The sequence below is a fragment of the Zootoca vivipara genome, chromosome 9 (assembly GCF_965207765.1).
Source record: "Zootoca vivipara chromosome 9, rZooViv2.hap1.1, whole genome shotgun sequence".
NCBI classification, from domain to species: Eukaryota; Metazoa; Chordata; class Lepidosauria; order Squamata; family Lacertidae; genus Zootoca; species Zootoca vivipara.
In genome coordinates this window covers 46,696,148-46,708,157 of record NC_142592.1, presented here as the reverse complement: position 1 = coordinate 46,708,157, position 12,010 = coordinate 46,696,148, and the positions used below count along the sequence as shown (strand labels likewise).

At 44.2% G+C, this 12,010-nt stretch overlaps 1 protein-coding gene across 2 annotated transcripts in view; it reads right to left on the bottom strand.

Moving 5' to 3' along the window:
• LARGE1 (LARGE xylosyl- and glucuronyltransferase 1) overlaps nt 1-12,010 on the bottom strand; it is a 315,504-nt gene that overhangs the window by 166,885 nt on the left and 136,609 nt on the right. For both annotated transcript variants that reach the window (XM_035126642.3, XM_035126643.3), the window contains exon 3: nt 8,507-8,808. In XM_035126642.3, coding sequence (XP_034982533.1) covers nt 8,507-8,808 — 302 coding nt within the window. The remainder of the gene's footprint in view (nt 1-8,506; nt 8,809-12,010) is intronic.

The following is a 12,010-nucleotide window of genomic DNA, read 5'->3' as shown; positions in this document are numbered from 1 at the left end:
CTCCTAGACGAGAAGACCCTAGATAAGAAGAGGAAAAAATCCTAGGAATAAAATGAGAAAGTATTTGGAGCCAATAGACAATCTCCTGACACAAGTAAGTACTCAGCTGCATTCATATGCTCTGTTGAGAGAAGCTAAGAAGTGTGTGCCTCTGTGATACCAGGTCTACAAAAGATGGCTTAAATGCCTATTGGCCACAATGGGCTATGTTCTACCTCCACTGCTGGAGGCAGAATGCCTCTGGATACCAATTGCTGGGGATCACAAGTGGAGAGAGTGTTGCTGCATTCAGATCCTGCTTGTGGGCTTCCCATACCGGTAGGTATCTGGCTGGCCGCTGTGAGAAGATGATGTCGAATGAACCTTTGACCTGATCCAACAGGGATTTTCTTATGTTCTTACGACTATACTGAAGTTATGTATCAATGTGTTTTACAAAACATGAAATCCGAAGTGCAATTTCTGGCCTTGGGGTGCTTTGCCTGGTTTGCATTCTTCCTAATGAAGGTACATTTTGGTAAAAATTTGTGCACAGAACACATCTGTCTGGGGTTCTTTAGGTGTGGTTCCTGCACTGCAGGAATTCTCTGATTCCAAGAATCAGGGACATGGGGAAGTGCCATCCTGCTGGAGGGGATGGGGAAGGTAAGAAAAGCTCATGTTTCCTTTAGCAGCAGCCCCCATGAATTTGAAATAGGGTTGCTATAGGGTTGATTCTTGTGAGCAGAATCAAGGCAAGAAGTATCCCATCATGCTGATGCTCACACAAAGAGCCCAGCAAAAATTGCCACCCAGTTTATCTCAACCAAGGAACAAATAAACTAACCACGGGGAAGATACCTCTCAATAGCTGATCTCATAGAGAATCATAGATATGTGGTTTAATGCTAAGCATGCCCCTAGTCGTCGTCTTCTTCTTCTTCTTCTTCTTCTTCTTCTTCTTCTTCTTCTTCTTCTTCTTCTTCTTCTTCTTCTTCTCCTCCTCCTCCTCCTCCTCCTCCTCCTCCTCCTCCTCCTCCTCCTCCTCCTCCTGATTTGAGAGGCTGCCATTTTTAACACAGAAGTACTACTACTCCAGCCAGCCATTCTTTTTGAGTGAATTTCTAAATGACTTTTGTTTTGTTTTGTTTTTAACACCACAATTTGAATTACAGTGGACCCTCCGGATATGAACTTAATTCATTCTGGGGGTCCGTATGTACCCCGAAAAGTCCGCATCTAGAGGTGCCGCTTCTGTGCAAATGTGCGCGGCAAAACCTGGAAGTATACACTTCTGGGGTTGCCATGTTCGCAACCTGAAAGTTTGCGTAACCCAAGGGTCCACTGTATGGCAGTATTGTCTTTCTTCTTCTTCTTCTTCTTCTTCTTCTTCTTCTTCTTCTTCTTCTTCTTCTTCTTCTTCTTCTTCTTCACCAAAACCCATATAAACAACAGAGACCACTGGTGTAGATCTCTGTCCCAAAACTCAATGATACTTCATGGATTAATCAGATTCAATATTGAATGTGCTCTCTTCCTTAATTGGTTTAGCTTTCCTTAACTCTCATACAACACACTGACTCTCACATATACTAAGAAGCAAATAATTCGCATCAAGGTATGTCCTCTAAGGCCTGAAAAAGAAAACAGAAGAAACATCCCTGTTACTTTTCATTTTAATTACTTTGACATTATTGTCTTTTTTTGCTGAAGCTCATGTAAACAGCAGAGACAGCTGGTTCAAATCTCACCGGGTGGCCTTGAGAACACGAAGTCCCGCTGAAACGAGACTAAAGGTCCATTTTGTTCATCATCCTGTTCCCAGCAGTGGCTAGCCAGATGCCTGTGGGAAGTCTCAACTAGGGCTTGAAGGCAGCAACTCTCCCCCATTGTATATCCCCCAGCAACGCTATACTTCCTTTGCAACACAGTGATTACATTCTATCTTCCATCAATTTCTCTACTCTTTTTATAAACTATCTAACATAGGGGCTATAATCACTTCTTGGGGCAATCAATTCCATAAGAGAAATGATTCCTTTTGCCTCTGCTGAATCTACCACCCAACTATTTCATTTGTAACGAATTTTGTAATTTGGACAAAAACCTATCTACTCTTCTCTAGCATTCATAAATTTATGAACTATAATGCCCTCCCCTAGTTATATATTTTTTTCTTAAACAAAAAAAGCATCTAAGAAAATTCTCTGAAATTTCAGGAGCTCTTTTTTTGTATCTTTCCCAGTACAGTCATACCTCGGGTTAAGTACGCTTCGGGTTGAGTACTTTCAAGTTAAGTACTCCGTGGACCCATCTGGAACGGATTAATCCACTTTCAATGGGAAAGTTTGCTTCAGGTTAAGTACGGACTTCCAGAACCAATTAAGTACTTAACCTGAGGTACCACTGTACATTGATTATTGCCTTCATTTTATGGATCAATGGTCTCATTAGACAGTAAAATTCGTGTTAAATTGCTATTTTAGGGGGTGTTTTTCATCGTCTGGAACGGATTAATCCACTTTCCATTACTTTCAATGGAAAATTTGATTCAGGTTAAGTACGCTTCAGGTTAAGTACAGACTTCCGGAACCAATTAAGTACTTAACCTGAGGTACCACTGTACTAGGATACCCTTCTGAGGCAAAAGAGCTAGAACTATACAAGTTTTCCAGATGGGTGTGTGTGTGTGTGTGTGTGTGTGTGTGTGTGTGTGTGTGTATTGTCCAGTAGCACCTTAGAGACCAACTATGTTCTTGGTATGAGATTTCATGTGCATGCACATTTCTTCAGATACACTGAAACAGAAGTCATATAGTGAGAGGGTGGGGAGGGGTATTACTCAGAAGGGTGGTGGGAATGGGTGATTGGCTGATAGGTGTGGTAAACCTGTTGACAACTGTTAACGAATGCAATTGGTCTTACAGGAAAAAGCAAGGGACGAGAAGGCCAAAAATAGCTTTATCATGTATAATGAGATAAGAATCCAAAGTCTCTATTCAGACCAGGTCTCTCCATGGTTTTAAGTTTGGTAATAAGTTGTAATTCAGCAATGTGTGTTGTAATTCCAGATGAAGACACTCCACAGCAGACACGCCCATTCGTAATAATTCCCCATATTAAATTTGGCTTTAATATGAGTTGATATTTTAAAGTGAGCTATCTATCATGAAACCAAAAGAACTTCCATAGTGAAGGCCTATTCAAATAGTTCATTTAACCCCTCTCTTTTTCAGTTCTCCTTTAATGCTACTGTCATCTGAAAGGTCCTGCTACCTCTCCAGGTGATTAGCTACTCCCATTTAAAATATATATATATTTAAAATTTTCACATCTTTAGCAATCTTTTGTCCTCCAATAAACTCAATCCTCCAAATGGGGATAATAGTCATTTACTGTTGTTGTAAAGCCAGACATATGAATCAAAAATTGTTTTTGGAACAAAATTGCTAATGTTAAAGAATATTATTTATTGAATTTTTACTTGAATGGATTATATAACTCAATGGGCTAGGGGCAGGGCATTTTAAATATAAAAAGGAGTAATATAACAAGGAGACATGTAAAATCCAACACCACATGCAGGAATAGGAAGCTGGACTTGGGCTGCAACATGAAGTAACATAGGGAAGAGAGATTCTATAGTCAGACAGAAGAGAGATTCTATAGTCAGATAGCATTTCTCAAAATATGATCCTCAGAATCTTAAAGAATTTTTATTTTTATTATGATGAAGAGTGCAGAGGCATCCCTCTTCAAACCCCAGAGGGTCTCAACCCCTTGTGTATGCTATATCACACAATCCTCATCTTAACCTCCCTTTTCTGGCCTTAATTCTCCCCTACCTTAAGGAAAAGGAAGCTAAAATAATGTCTTACTATGGATGGGGTTGGGGGGTTGGGTGGAATGAAATTGGACCTCTCTCGTAAACAGATAACTGGCATTTCCAGTAATAGGATAAATGATGAGAACCCAGAAGGCAAATCTGATAATAAGGATGTTTAAATTAAGCTTACATTCTGTCGCTGAATTACTGTGTGAATCTTTTAAGAGGAAAAAGTTAAAGCTATTTCATTATCAAAATACTGTGTGGTTAAGATAGGTGCATGGTGAGAGCAGGGAAGTTTCATGTTTTACATAACCACTGCCTGGGGCATAACACTAATCCCCTGCTGAGCAAGTAAATTTACTGGTAAAAGTCATTATAATCTGGAAGGCCATCTAATCTAGTCACCCCTTTTAGCAGCTATTCCCTTGTCCAAAATTGGCTGCAGCACATATACCTCTGGGCCTTAAGAGATTCAGCCATCCAAATTTCTGCAGGAGCACAAGAAAGATGGGAGAGAGCTGAAATCATCCTTCAACAATTCAGTGCCTTCTAGGTGTTTTGGACTGCATGCAGCTCCCATCAGCAGATGGGGCTGACGGCCACTGTAGTCCAAAGCATTTGGAGGGCACCAGGTTGGAGAAAACTGCTTCGTGTGCATTTTCTAGTAAAGCAAACAGTAATCTCCTAATCCCACCCCTGCAAAACAAAAACAAAAAACAACCCATTACTTAAAAATGATCTGCAAGATTTCAAAAGCATGGGAATATCATTATCAAACTGCTGGTGAGGAAAATATGCCCTAAGCGAATTACTTTAACAAGGCAGTGGAAGAAGATAGTGGAAGGTTTTCTTGCCACTGAATAAGACTGCATGTTGAATGCACTGGACATATTACGGTATATACAACAACAGATTTCTGGATTTCACAGATTTTAGCTTTCACAGATTCCCCCCCCCATAGCTGTCAAAAACAACAGCTTCATGTTTCATCCACCCTCTGCCCACCATATCTAATAATGACACATCATCATCATCATATTGCAAATCATCTGCCAACAATACCCTTCTTCGTTCTGTGTAGGACAAATGGCAAAGCAATTAATGGGCATAAATCTAACATCAGAAATAGCAATAACCAAAAACAGTGGGAAATTTTAACCTCCCAGCAAATTCGGGATTGACTGTAAGGTGGCTGTACTAGAACCAGGAAATATCAAAGGTAGACTACAATTTGAAAACCCTGAATTACAATTCATCAAGAGGTTCAGTGTGAACAGAATAGAAGCAATGGATTTTTCCACCACATTGCATGTGTTAGGTGGCTTACCAAAACCAGGATGCCTGTGTCATCAACTACTGTTTTGTTTTTGTGACCGGCCACTTTTAATAACACAATTACCATAGTCTGTAATTTTCTGCATTTCATATCCTTCTGCTGCAATAGAACACAGCCACCTCTCTGGAAATTACCAAATCCCTGTTCCATTTCACTGGGTTCTGCTTGCAGAAGACAGATAATCTCTCCAAGTGATGATGTGATGTCATGCATTCTCTGTTATTCAATTATTAGGAAAAGAGAATCAAGGGGAAGAAAATGGGGCTGTTGATTTGGGCGACAAACAAATATCCTGCAACATCTAGTGATAACTGTAGGTGTGCTAAAATGAGGATACCGTATGTGTTCGTTCATTTTCTACTTATTGTCTGGTATCCTGATTCCTGGGGAATGGGGGGGGATGTTAATTGAATTCATTAATGTTAACCCAGGGAACTGATGTCCTTGCCAAGGAAGTGATGACTTCTTAGCATCCCTTGTATCTGATGGGTTTTATTAGGTAGGTGAGGGAATATAATTAACTATATTTTATCCCCCTACAAACCTAAGTGTGTTGGTTAACAGACAAAAGAATCAGACAAAAGAATTAGTACTGGCATTTAAAAGTGCTGGAATGAGCAGAGTTTAAATCTCATCTTAAGCAGTTTAATTGGAAGCAAAGGAATCAGCTGCTAGGCTGATTTCCCACTTTGTTACCCTGTTAGTCAAAGGAACAGGCTACAGACTGAAAAGCAAGTTTAAAGCGTATGTTTTACCCGCAGGCAAGCATTTGTCCCTAGCAGCAACAGCATTATAAGTAAATGCAGGTAAAATACTTGTGTTTACAGCAAAACCATCAGAGGCATGTCTTCCTCCATAGCTGGCTGAAGAGAAGGGTGGGGAGAGAAGGAACAGGAAATACTTATTTTGCTTTTTCCCTCCCAGGAGAGGAGGGGAAATGACATCACACAGAGCCTTCTCTGCCAATTACATCTTTATGGTCTGCGTCTGCCTATCAGCAAAACAGTGCTAAGTCCTTAACCCCTTCACATGCTAACCAGCAAGAACGTGCATTGTTAGATTTGACAGCCTATCTCCCACAGTCTCACCTAGGTGAGCATAGGATTTCTCCCTCTCTGATTCCTACAGTTTCAGATCAAACTCATAAAAAGTAGAAAATAAAAAGAGTAGTCTGGATACTACAAAGGCAAATCATCATCATCCTGTACTCTTTTATTGATTTATGTAAAGAATCTATAGACCACCTACCATTTGGGAAATATTGTGGTGGTGTAAAAATTCCCTTGACAAATATGACTCAGAAGATAGTTACCATATAACCCTATGCATGCTTGGCAAGTTCCACCACATTCAGTGAGATTTGCTCTTTGTGAAGTGGGCATAGGAGGCAGATCTAGAACTGTCAAGAGATTTCCTTTCCGTTGATAAGTTTTGTTGATTGGTTGGAATTGTGTGTGTGTGTGTGTGAGAGGGAGAGAGGGAGAGGGAGAGGGAGAGGGAGAGGGAGAGGGAGAGGGAGAGGGAGAGGGAGAGGGAGAGGGAGAGAGAGATAGAGATATTCTGGCCAGCTGCTCCCATCTACACTTTGAAATTAGGAAGCGAGCTTCTCAATAGCTGCTTGCAGCTATTTTCAGAACTTGCCGATACCATTGTTTATTGATTTCTCCTTGGTGTATTCTGTTAAGTGCCCTCAAAAAACTTGGCTTTCTTCTACTCAAGTGAGGTATCACCTCCTCCCAGCTCCTTTTGAAATTGAATGGATATAGTTCACAAAATGAGAGTGAGTGACAATCACAAATACATCTTGGAAGAAAGAAGACAATGGAGTCAGTGATGCTGTGTAACAACCGTGAAAACCATTGTCATATTTACCGCTGCACATCTTTGGGGAAACTGACACATTTTCAAGGTCTAAATGAAGCTGACGTGTCTGCTGTATTCAGCGGGTCTTAGGAGGTCTGTGGAGTCTGATAGAGAGTGAGCTTGCACCCACTTGTTCCCAGCTGACTTTGAAGTCAACTAAACAAAATCTGGGGAAAACAGACCCAAAAGCTTGGGGAAATAACCTACCTCCCTGATCCCCAAGAGTCCCTCCTTGCTAGTTCCCCAAAAAGCATCCTCTTCCCTTACCTCTTGCTTTATCTCCAACCATTGACCATGCTGACTGGGGTTGATTGGAGTTGCAGTACAAAATAGCCAGAGGGTGCCATGTTGGGGAAGTGTTCCTAAAGGGGGGGAGGATGTTTAGGAGACTGGCAGGAAGGGTGTTTGGGGACCGAGAAGGGAAACCAGGGATTATTCTCTGCTTGGCAGGTTATTCTAAGCCAGAGAAGAATTTAAGGCAGGCATAGGCAAACTCGTGCCTCCAGATGTTTTGGGACTACAACTCCCATCATCCCTAGCTAACAGGACCAGTAGTCAGGGATGATGGGAATTATCCACTGGACTTTGAAGATTGAGGTGTAACAGAAGCCATTAAATTAGACAATATAATTGATACAAACATAAATGTTGTCCTATGGAACTTGCCAGGATTTTACTGAGTTGCTGTCCTTGGACATGATGGTATTCTACCAACTCTTAACTACAAATTTATCTTATGCCATATAAGCAAATGTCTTTTCTCTTTAATATCACTTTTATTTCCAGTCTTTCTTATACTTTTGTGTTCAAATAATATGGATTCTGCATTGCTTCCAACTTTCCTGACACTAAATTACATATCAACAAGCACACAGCATTGCCACTGACATGACTTGCTTGCTTCCACAAAAGCAGAAAATATATATGGATTCTATAAAAATTATTTGCCAATGGCCCATGTCGTGGGTATAGCACTGAAAGCAGGCAAAGGCCCCAATAAAGCCAACCAGTTCTCAACAGAGCAGGGGAAGAGAACCTGTTTGCAACCCACAAGTCCTTCATTGGCAACGTCTTGGTGGCTGCATGTCAGAAACTAGTAGAGCCAGAAGCAAAAAAAAAAAAAAAATTGGGCAGTTACAAAATACATTTTAATCCCTATGCAGTTTAGACAGCAGGAATGTGCTACTATATAATCCAGTTTCATGTTGGCATGCAAGCCAGAAACTTCTCAGGGCACAGAAAGTTTAGGTAGACAGATATGACCTTCATACAATAGGTGCATTCCAGCAACCCAGTTAGGGGGTCAAAGGTTTCTATTCCACCGCCCCACATGCATCTCTCTACCCTGGTAAGCAGTTCAAGGACCCATTCAAGCCAGACAAAAGCACTCAAAGAAGCTGCAGAGCATGGTTGTCCCTTTCTCACACATGCATCCATGGAAAAGGTACCCAGCCAAACATTGAGAAGTATGGCCTGAGATGGAAGAACAATCTACCTACCTCACACTTCTCGACTGCTGGCTGTTGTCCGCACTCTGAGCTGTTCCCTGCCACGATGCCAGCCCGTAGGCTCTCACTGTCCCCAGTCCCTTCCTCCATGGAATAAGTTTTTGAGTGGTTGCCTCGGCGATGGGGCAGGCCCCGGCTCTGCACAAGACTGAGCTGCTTGCGAAGTGCCCGGTTTTCCTCTTCCACTTCTCGCATGCGTACCTCCAGGCTCTCTCTTTCACGTTGACTTGTGGCTGTGTAACGAGGGCTGTGGGGCTGAGATTCAATTGGAGACAATGACACTGGCTTTCCATCTAGGATGAAAGGAGGGGGGGAAAGAGGCAGTGATACAAATGACATTTAAAATTTAGGTTTCAAAAGAGAGGACCTTTTTCTGTAAAAGTCCTGAATTGCTAAAAACAAACAAACATCTATGCAGATGACTAACCCAATACTGTATATCGATTGCCATTAGGTCACTGGCGGAAGAAATGGGGGGGCGGTCCGCCCCGGGTGTCATCCCTGAGGGGGGCTGACATCACCGCCCCGCTCCCCTGGGATGCTCGCCGTGGGCGGTGCCCCTGTGGGTGGCTACCCCCGCCCCTGTGTGCCGGAGCAGCTAGTTCTGCCTCTGCATCAGGTATGTCCTATCTTTCTTGTTATATATGTGATGTAGTTGATGTCTCAAGACCTTCTGATAATGTAAGACTATAGAAACCATAATAGGCAACCAAGTTCAATTAAATAGATCAATTAAGATTAATGGACCCAAGTTGGCCCTGGCCACAATTTTTAATAGGTCTCCTCTGAGTACAACTAACATTGGATACAACCTATGTAGGAAGACCAGAAATATGTGAGAAACCACACTCTGGCTTCAAACTTAGGTGGCATCACCACCAGAGCATTACTGTCATTCTTGCCATCTGATCCTGTGCCTGCCATATGCTTTGCTATTGTTGTTGCATTACCAATGTGATGTGGAAGAGAGTCACAACAGAACAAAAGTCACACCAATCCTGTAACTCAGGAATCAGGTCAGAGTAGCACCTTCTGTCTTGTTCAGCAGCTAGTTATTCTGCGAATGTAAGTGAGTTGCACACAGAACCCATGTCACTTTCTTTGGAAGTGATTAGTCATGGCAAGCCCACTTCTCTCTAGCTCCAACATGATAGATTTATTGTGAGGCCTGGTTACAATCATTGCAATCTCTCTCTGCACCATGGATTTCACCCAAACAGCTCGTCTGAAACGTAGGAAAGTTTGTAAATTAAGAGGTATCTGTTGCATAGTAACAAAGATGTGCTCTCCCAAGCCCACAGCATGTTCACACTCTTGTCTCAATGACATCTACGCTGGCTTGGTCATGTCCAGAGAATGGAAGATGGCAGGGTCCCCAAGGACCTGCTCCATAGGGAGTTGGGTTCAGGCACCCGGCCAATTGGCAGACCAACTTGATGTTACAAAAATGCCTGGAAATGTGACACGAAGGCTAGAATCCCTTGCAGTGCCTGAAGACAGGCAGTCAAGTTGTGCATCTATAGCAGTAATCAGAGGAGAAATGACCGCTGGGAGGAGCACAGGGAGAGGAAACACCATGGTGCATCTGCAGCAGCACAACTGGATGCCTTCATCCGTCCCAGCTGCAACAAAACATGTCTCTCCCGCATCAGTCTCTACAGCCACAGGAAGTGCTGCAACCGTCCAACAGCTTGGCCTCACCCCCAAAGGTGCACTCCTCCATGGTCTTTCAAGACAGACAGGTGCCGACAAAAGAAGTTAGGTCTGTTGCAAATGCAGAATACGTAGGAAACTGCTTTGAACTCAATCAGAAGATTGGTCCACTAGCTCACAGTATTGACTCTACTGTTTGGCAGCCACTCTTGGAAGCTTTACTAGAAGAGTCTGTGCCAGCCCTACCTGAAGATGCCAGGGATTGAATCCAGATATTGAACCTTATGCATCCAAAGGATGTGCTCTTCCAATGACCTACGACCTCTCCTCCAAACTTAACAGCATTGTAGAGTTTAACAACAAGGAGCCTCTCAGCAGTGAAAGTGGTCAGGAAGTGACGTAGTTTAAGCAAAACACTATACAAGACCAGGAAAAACATTTTGCCTGCATCCAGTACCAAGTTTTGGTGTTTGAGTATTACAATATGGAGCTTGGGGTGGGAGACCTTTGTAATACACCACTGATGCTACTGTGCAGACAATTACAGAAAATAGGAGAATAGAATAATTTTGCACGTGTTTCCAGTCCCCAGGTTCTCTCCTATGTTTTCCACAGGGCTTTTTTTTTCAGCCAGAACACTCCAGAACTTAGTTCCAGCACCTCCCTTGAGAGTTCTGGTAGACCCTGGATGGATCGGGAGTTGGTGTGGCATGCATTTTCAGTGCTTTTTAAGGTAGCATCTCTTTTTCTAGAAAGAAAGCACTGGTTTTCCCCATACATGGGCGTACCCAGGATCAAAACTAGGGGGGGGGCAAGGGGAGGGGCCAAGGCACGGAAGGGGAGGGGCCACAAAGTGGGCGGGAACAGCGAACTCGCGCTCCGCCGGGCTGTGCCCCTCCCTAGCAGCAGGGCTGGTGGGCGGAGGCGGAGCCCAGCCCAGCGGAGCGCGAGTTCAGCGTTCCTGCCCGCCGCGCCGCGCTCTCTGGTTCCCCGCCGCGCTTGGCCTTGCCAGCGGGCGCGACGGGGAGCTGGAGGGAGGGCGCAGCGCGGCGGGCGGGAACGGCGAACTCGCGCTCCGCCGGGCTGTGCCCCTCCCTAGCAGCAGGGCTGGTGGGCGGAGGCGGAGCCCAGCCCAGCGGAGCGCGAGTTTGGCGTTCCCGCCCACCGCGCCGCGCTCCCTGGTTCCCCGCCGCGCTTGGCCTTGCCTGAGGGCGCGCCGGGGAGCTGGAGGGAGGGTGCGGCGCGGTGCGGCGGGAATGGCGAACTCGCGCTCCGCCGGGCTGTGCTCCGCCTCTGCCCACCAGCCCTGCTTCTAGAGTAGGGCAGCTGCCCTAACTTGCCGCATGGTGGGTACGCCCTTGTCCCCATAATCTTTAGTTCTGATATTATCGGTGAGCAATTCTATTATTAATGACTCTGATACATCTACTGCCAGAAAGCAGTTGTGTAACACCAACGTGTTAGGCGCTATCAGATATGTAGCCATTGCCAAGTATTTTAGTAATTATGAACAGCTGCTAAAACCACAGTGATGTGTGTGGGCATGCAAAACAACTGGTGGTGATGGAACTGTTCTAGATAAACAACTGAGTACTATTAATGCTATATTACCACAGTTACTAAGGAAGACTATTTACAGCGAAAATTTCTTATTATCGCTAGTGGTAATCTTACTGCAGTGGTTCACATGAAGTTATAAATACCCAACTCAGGGCCGGCCCTACGGCTAGGCTGGGTGGCGCAGGGCACCACGGCGCTGGCCCGCCAGGAGGGCGCCGTGAGCTGCGCCCACCCGCTGGCTGGCCGGTCCGCCGCGCACGGCAACCCCGCTGTGCCTGCCTG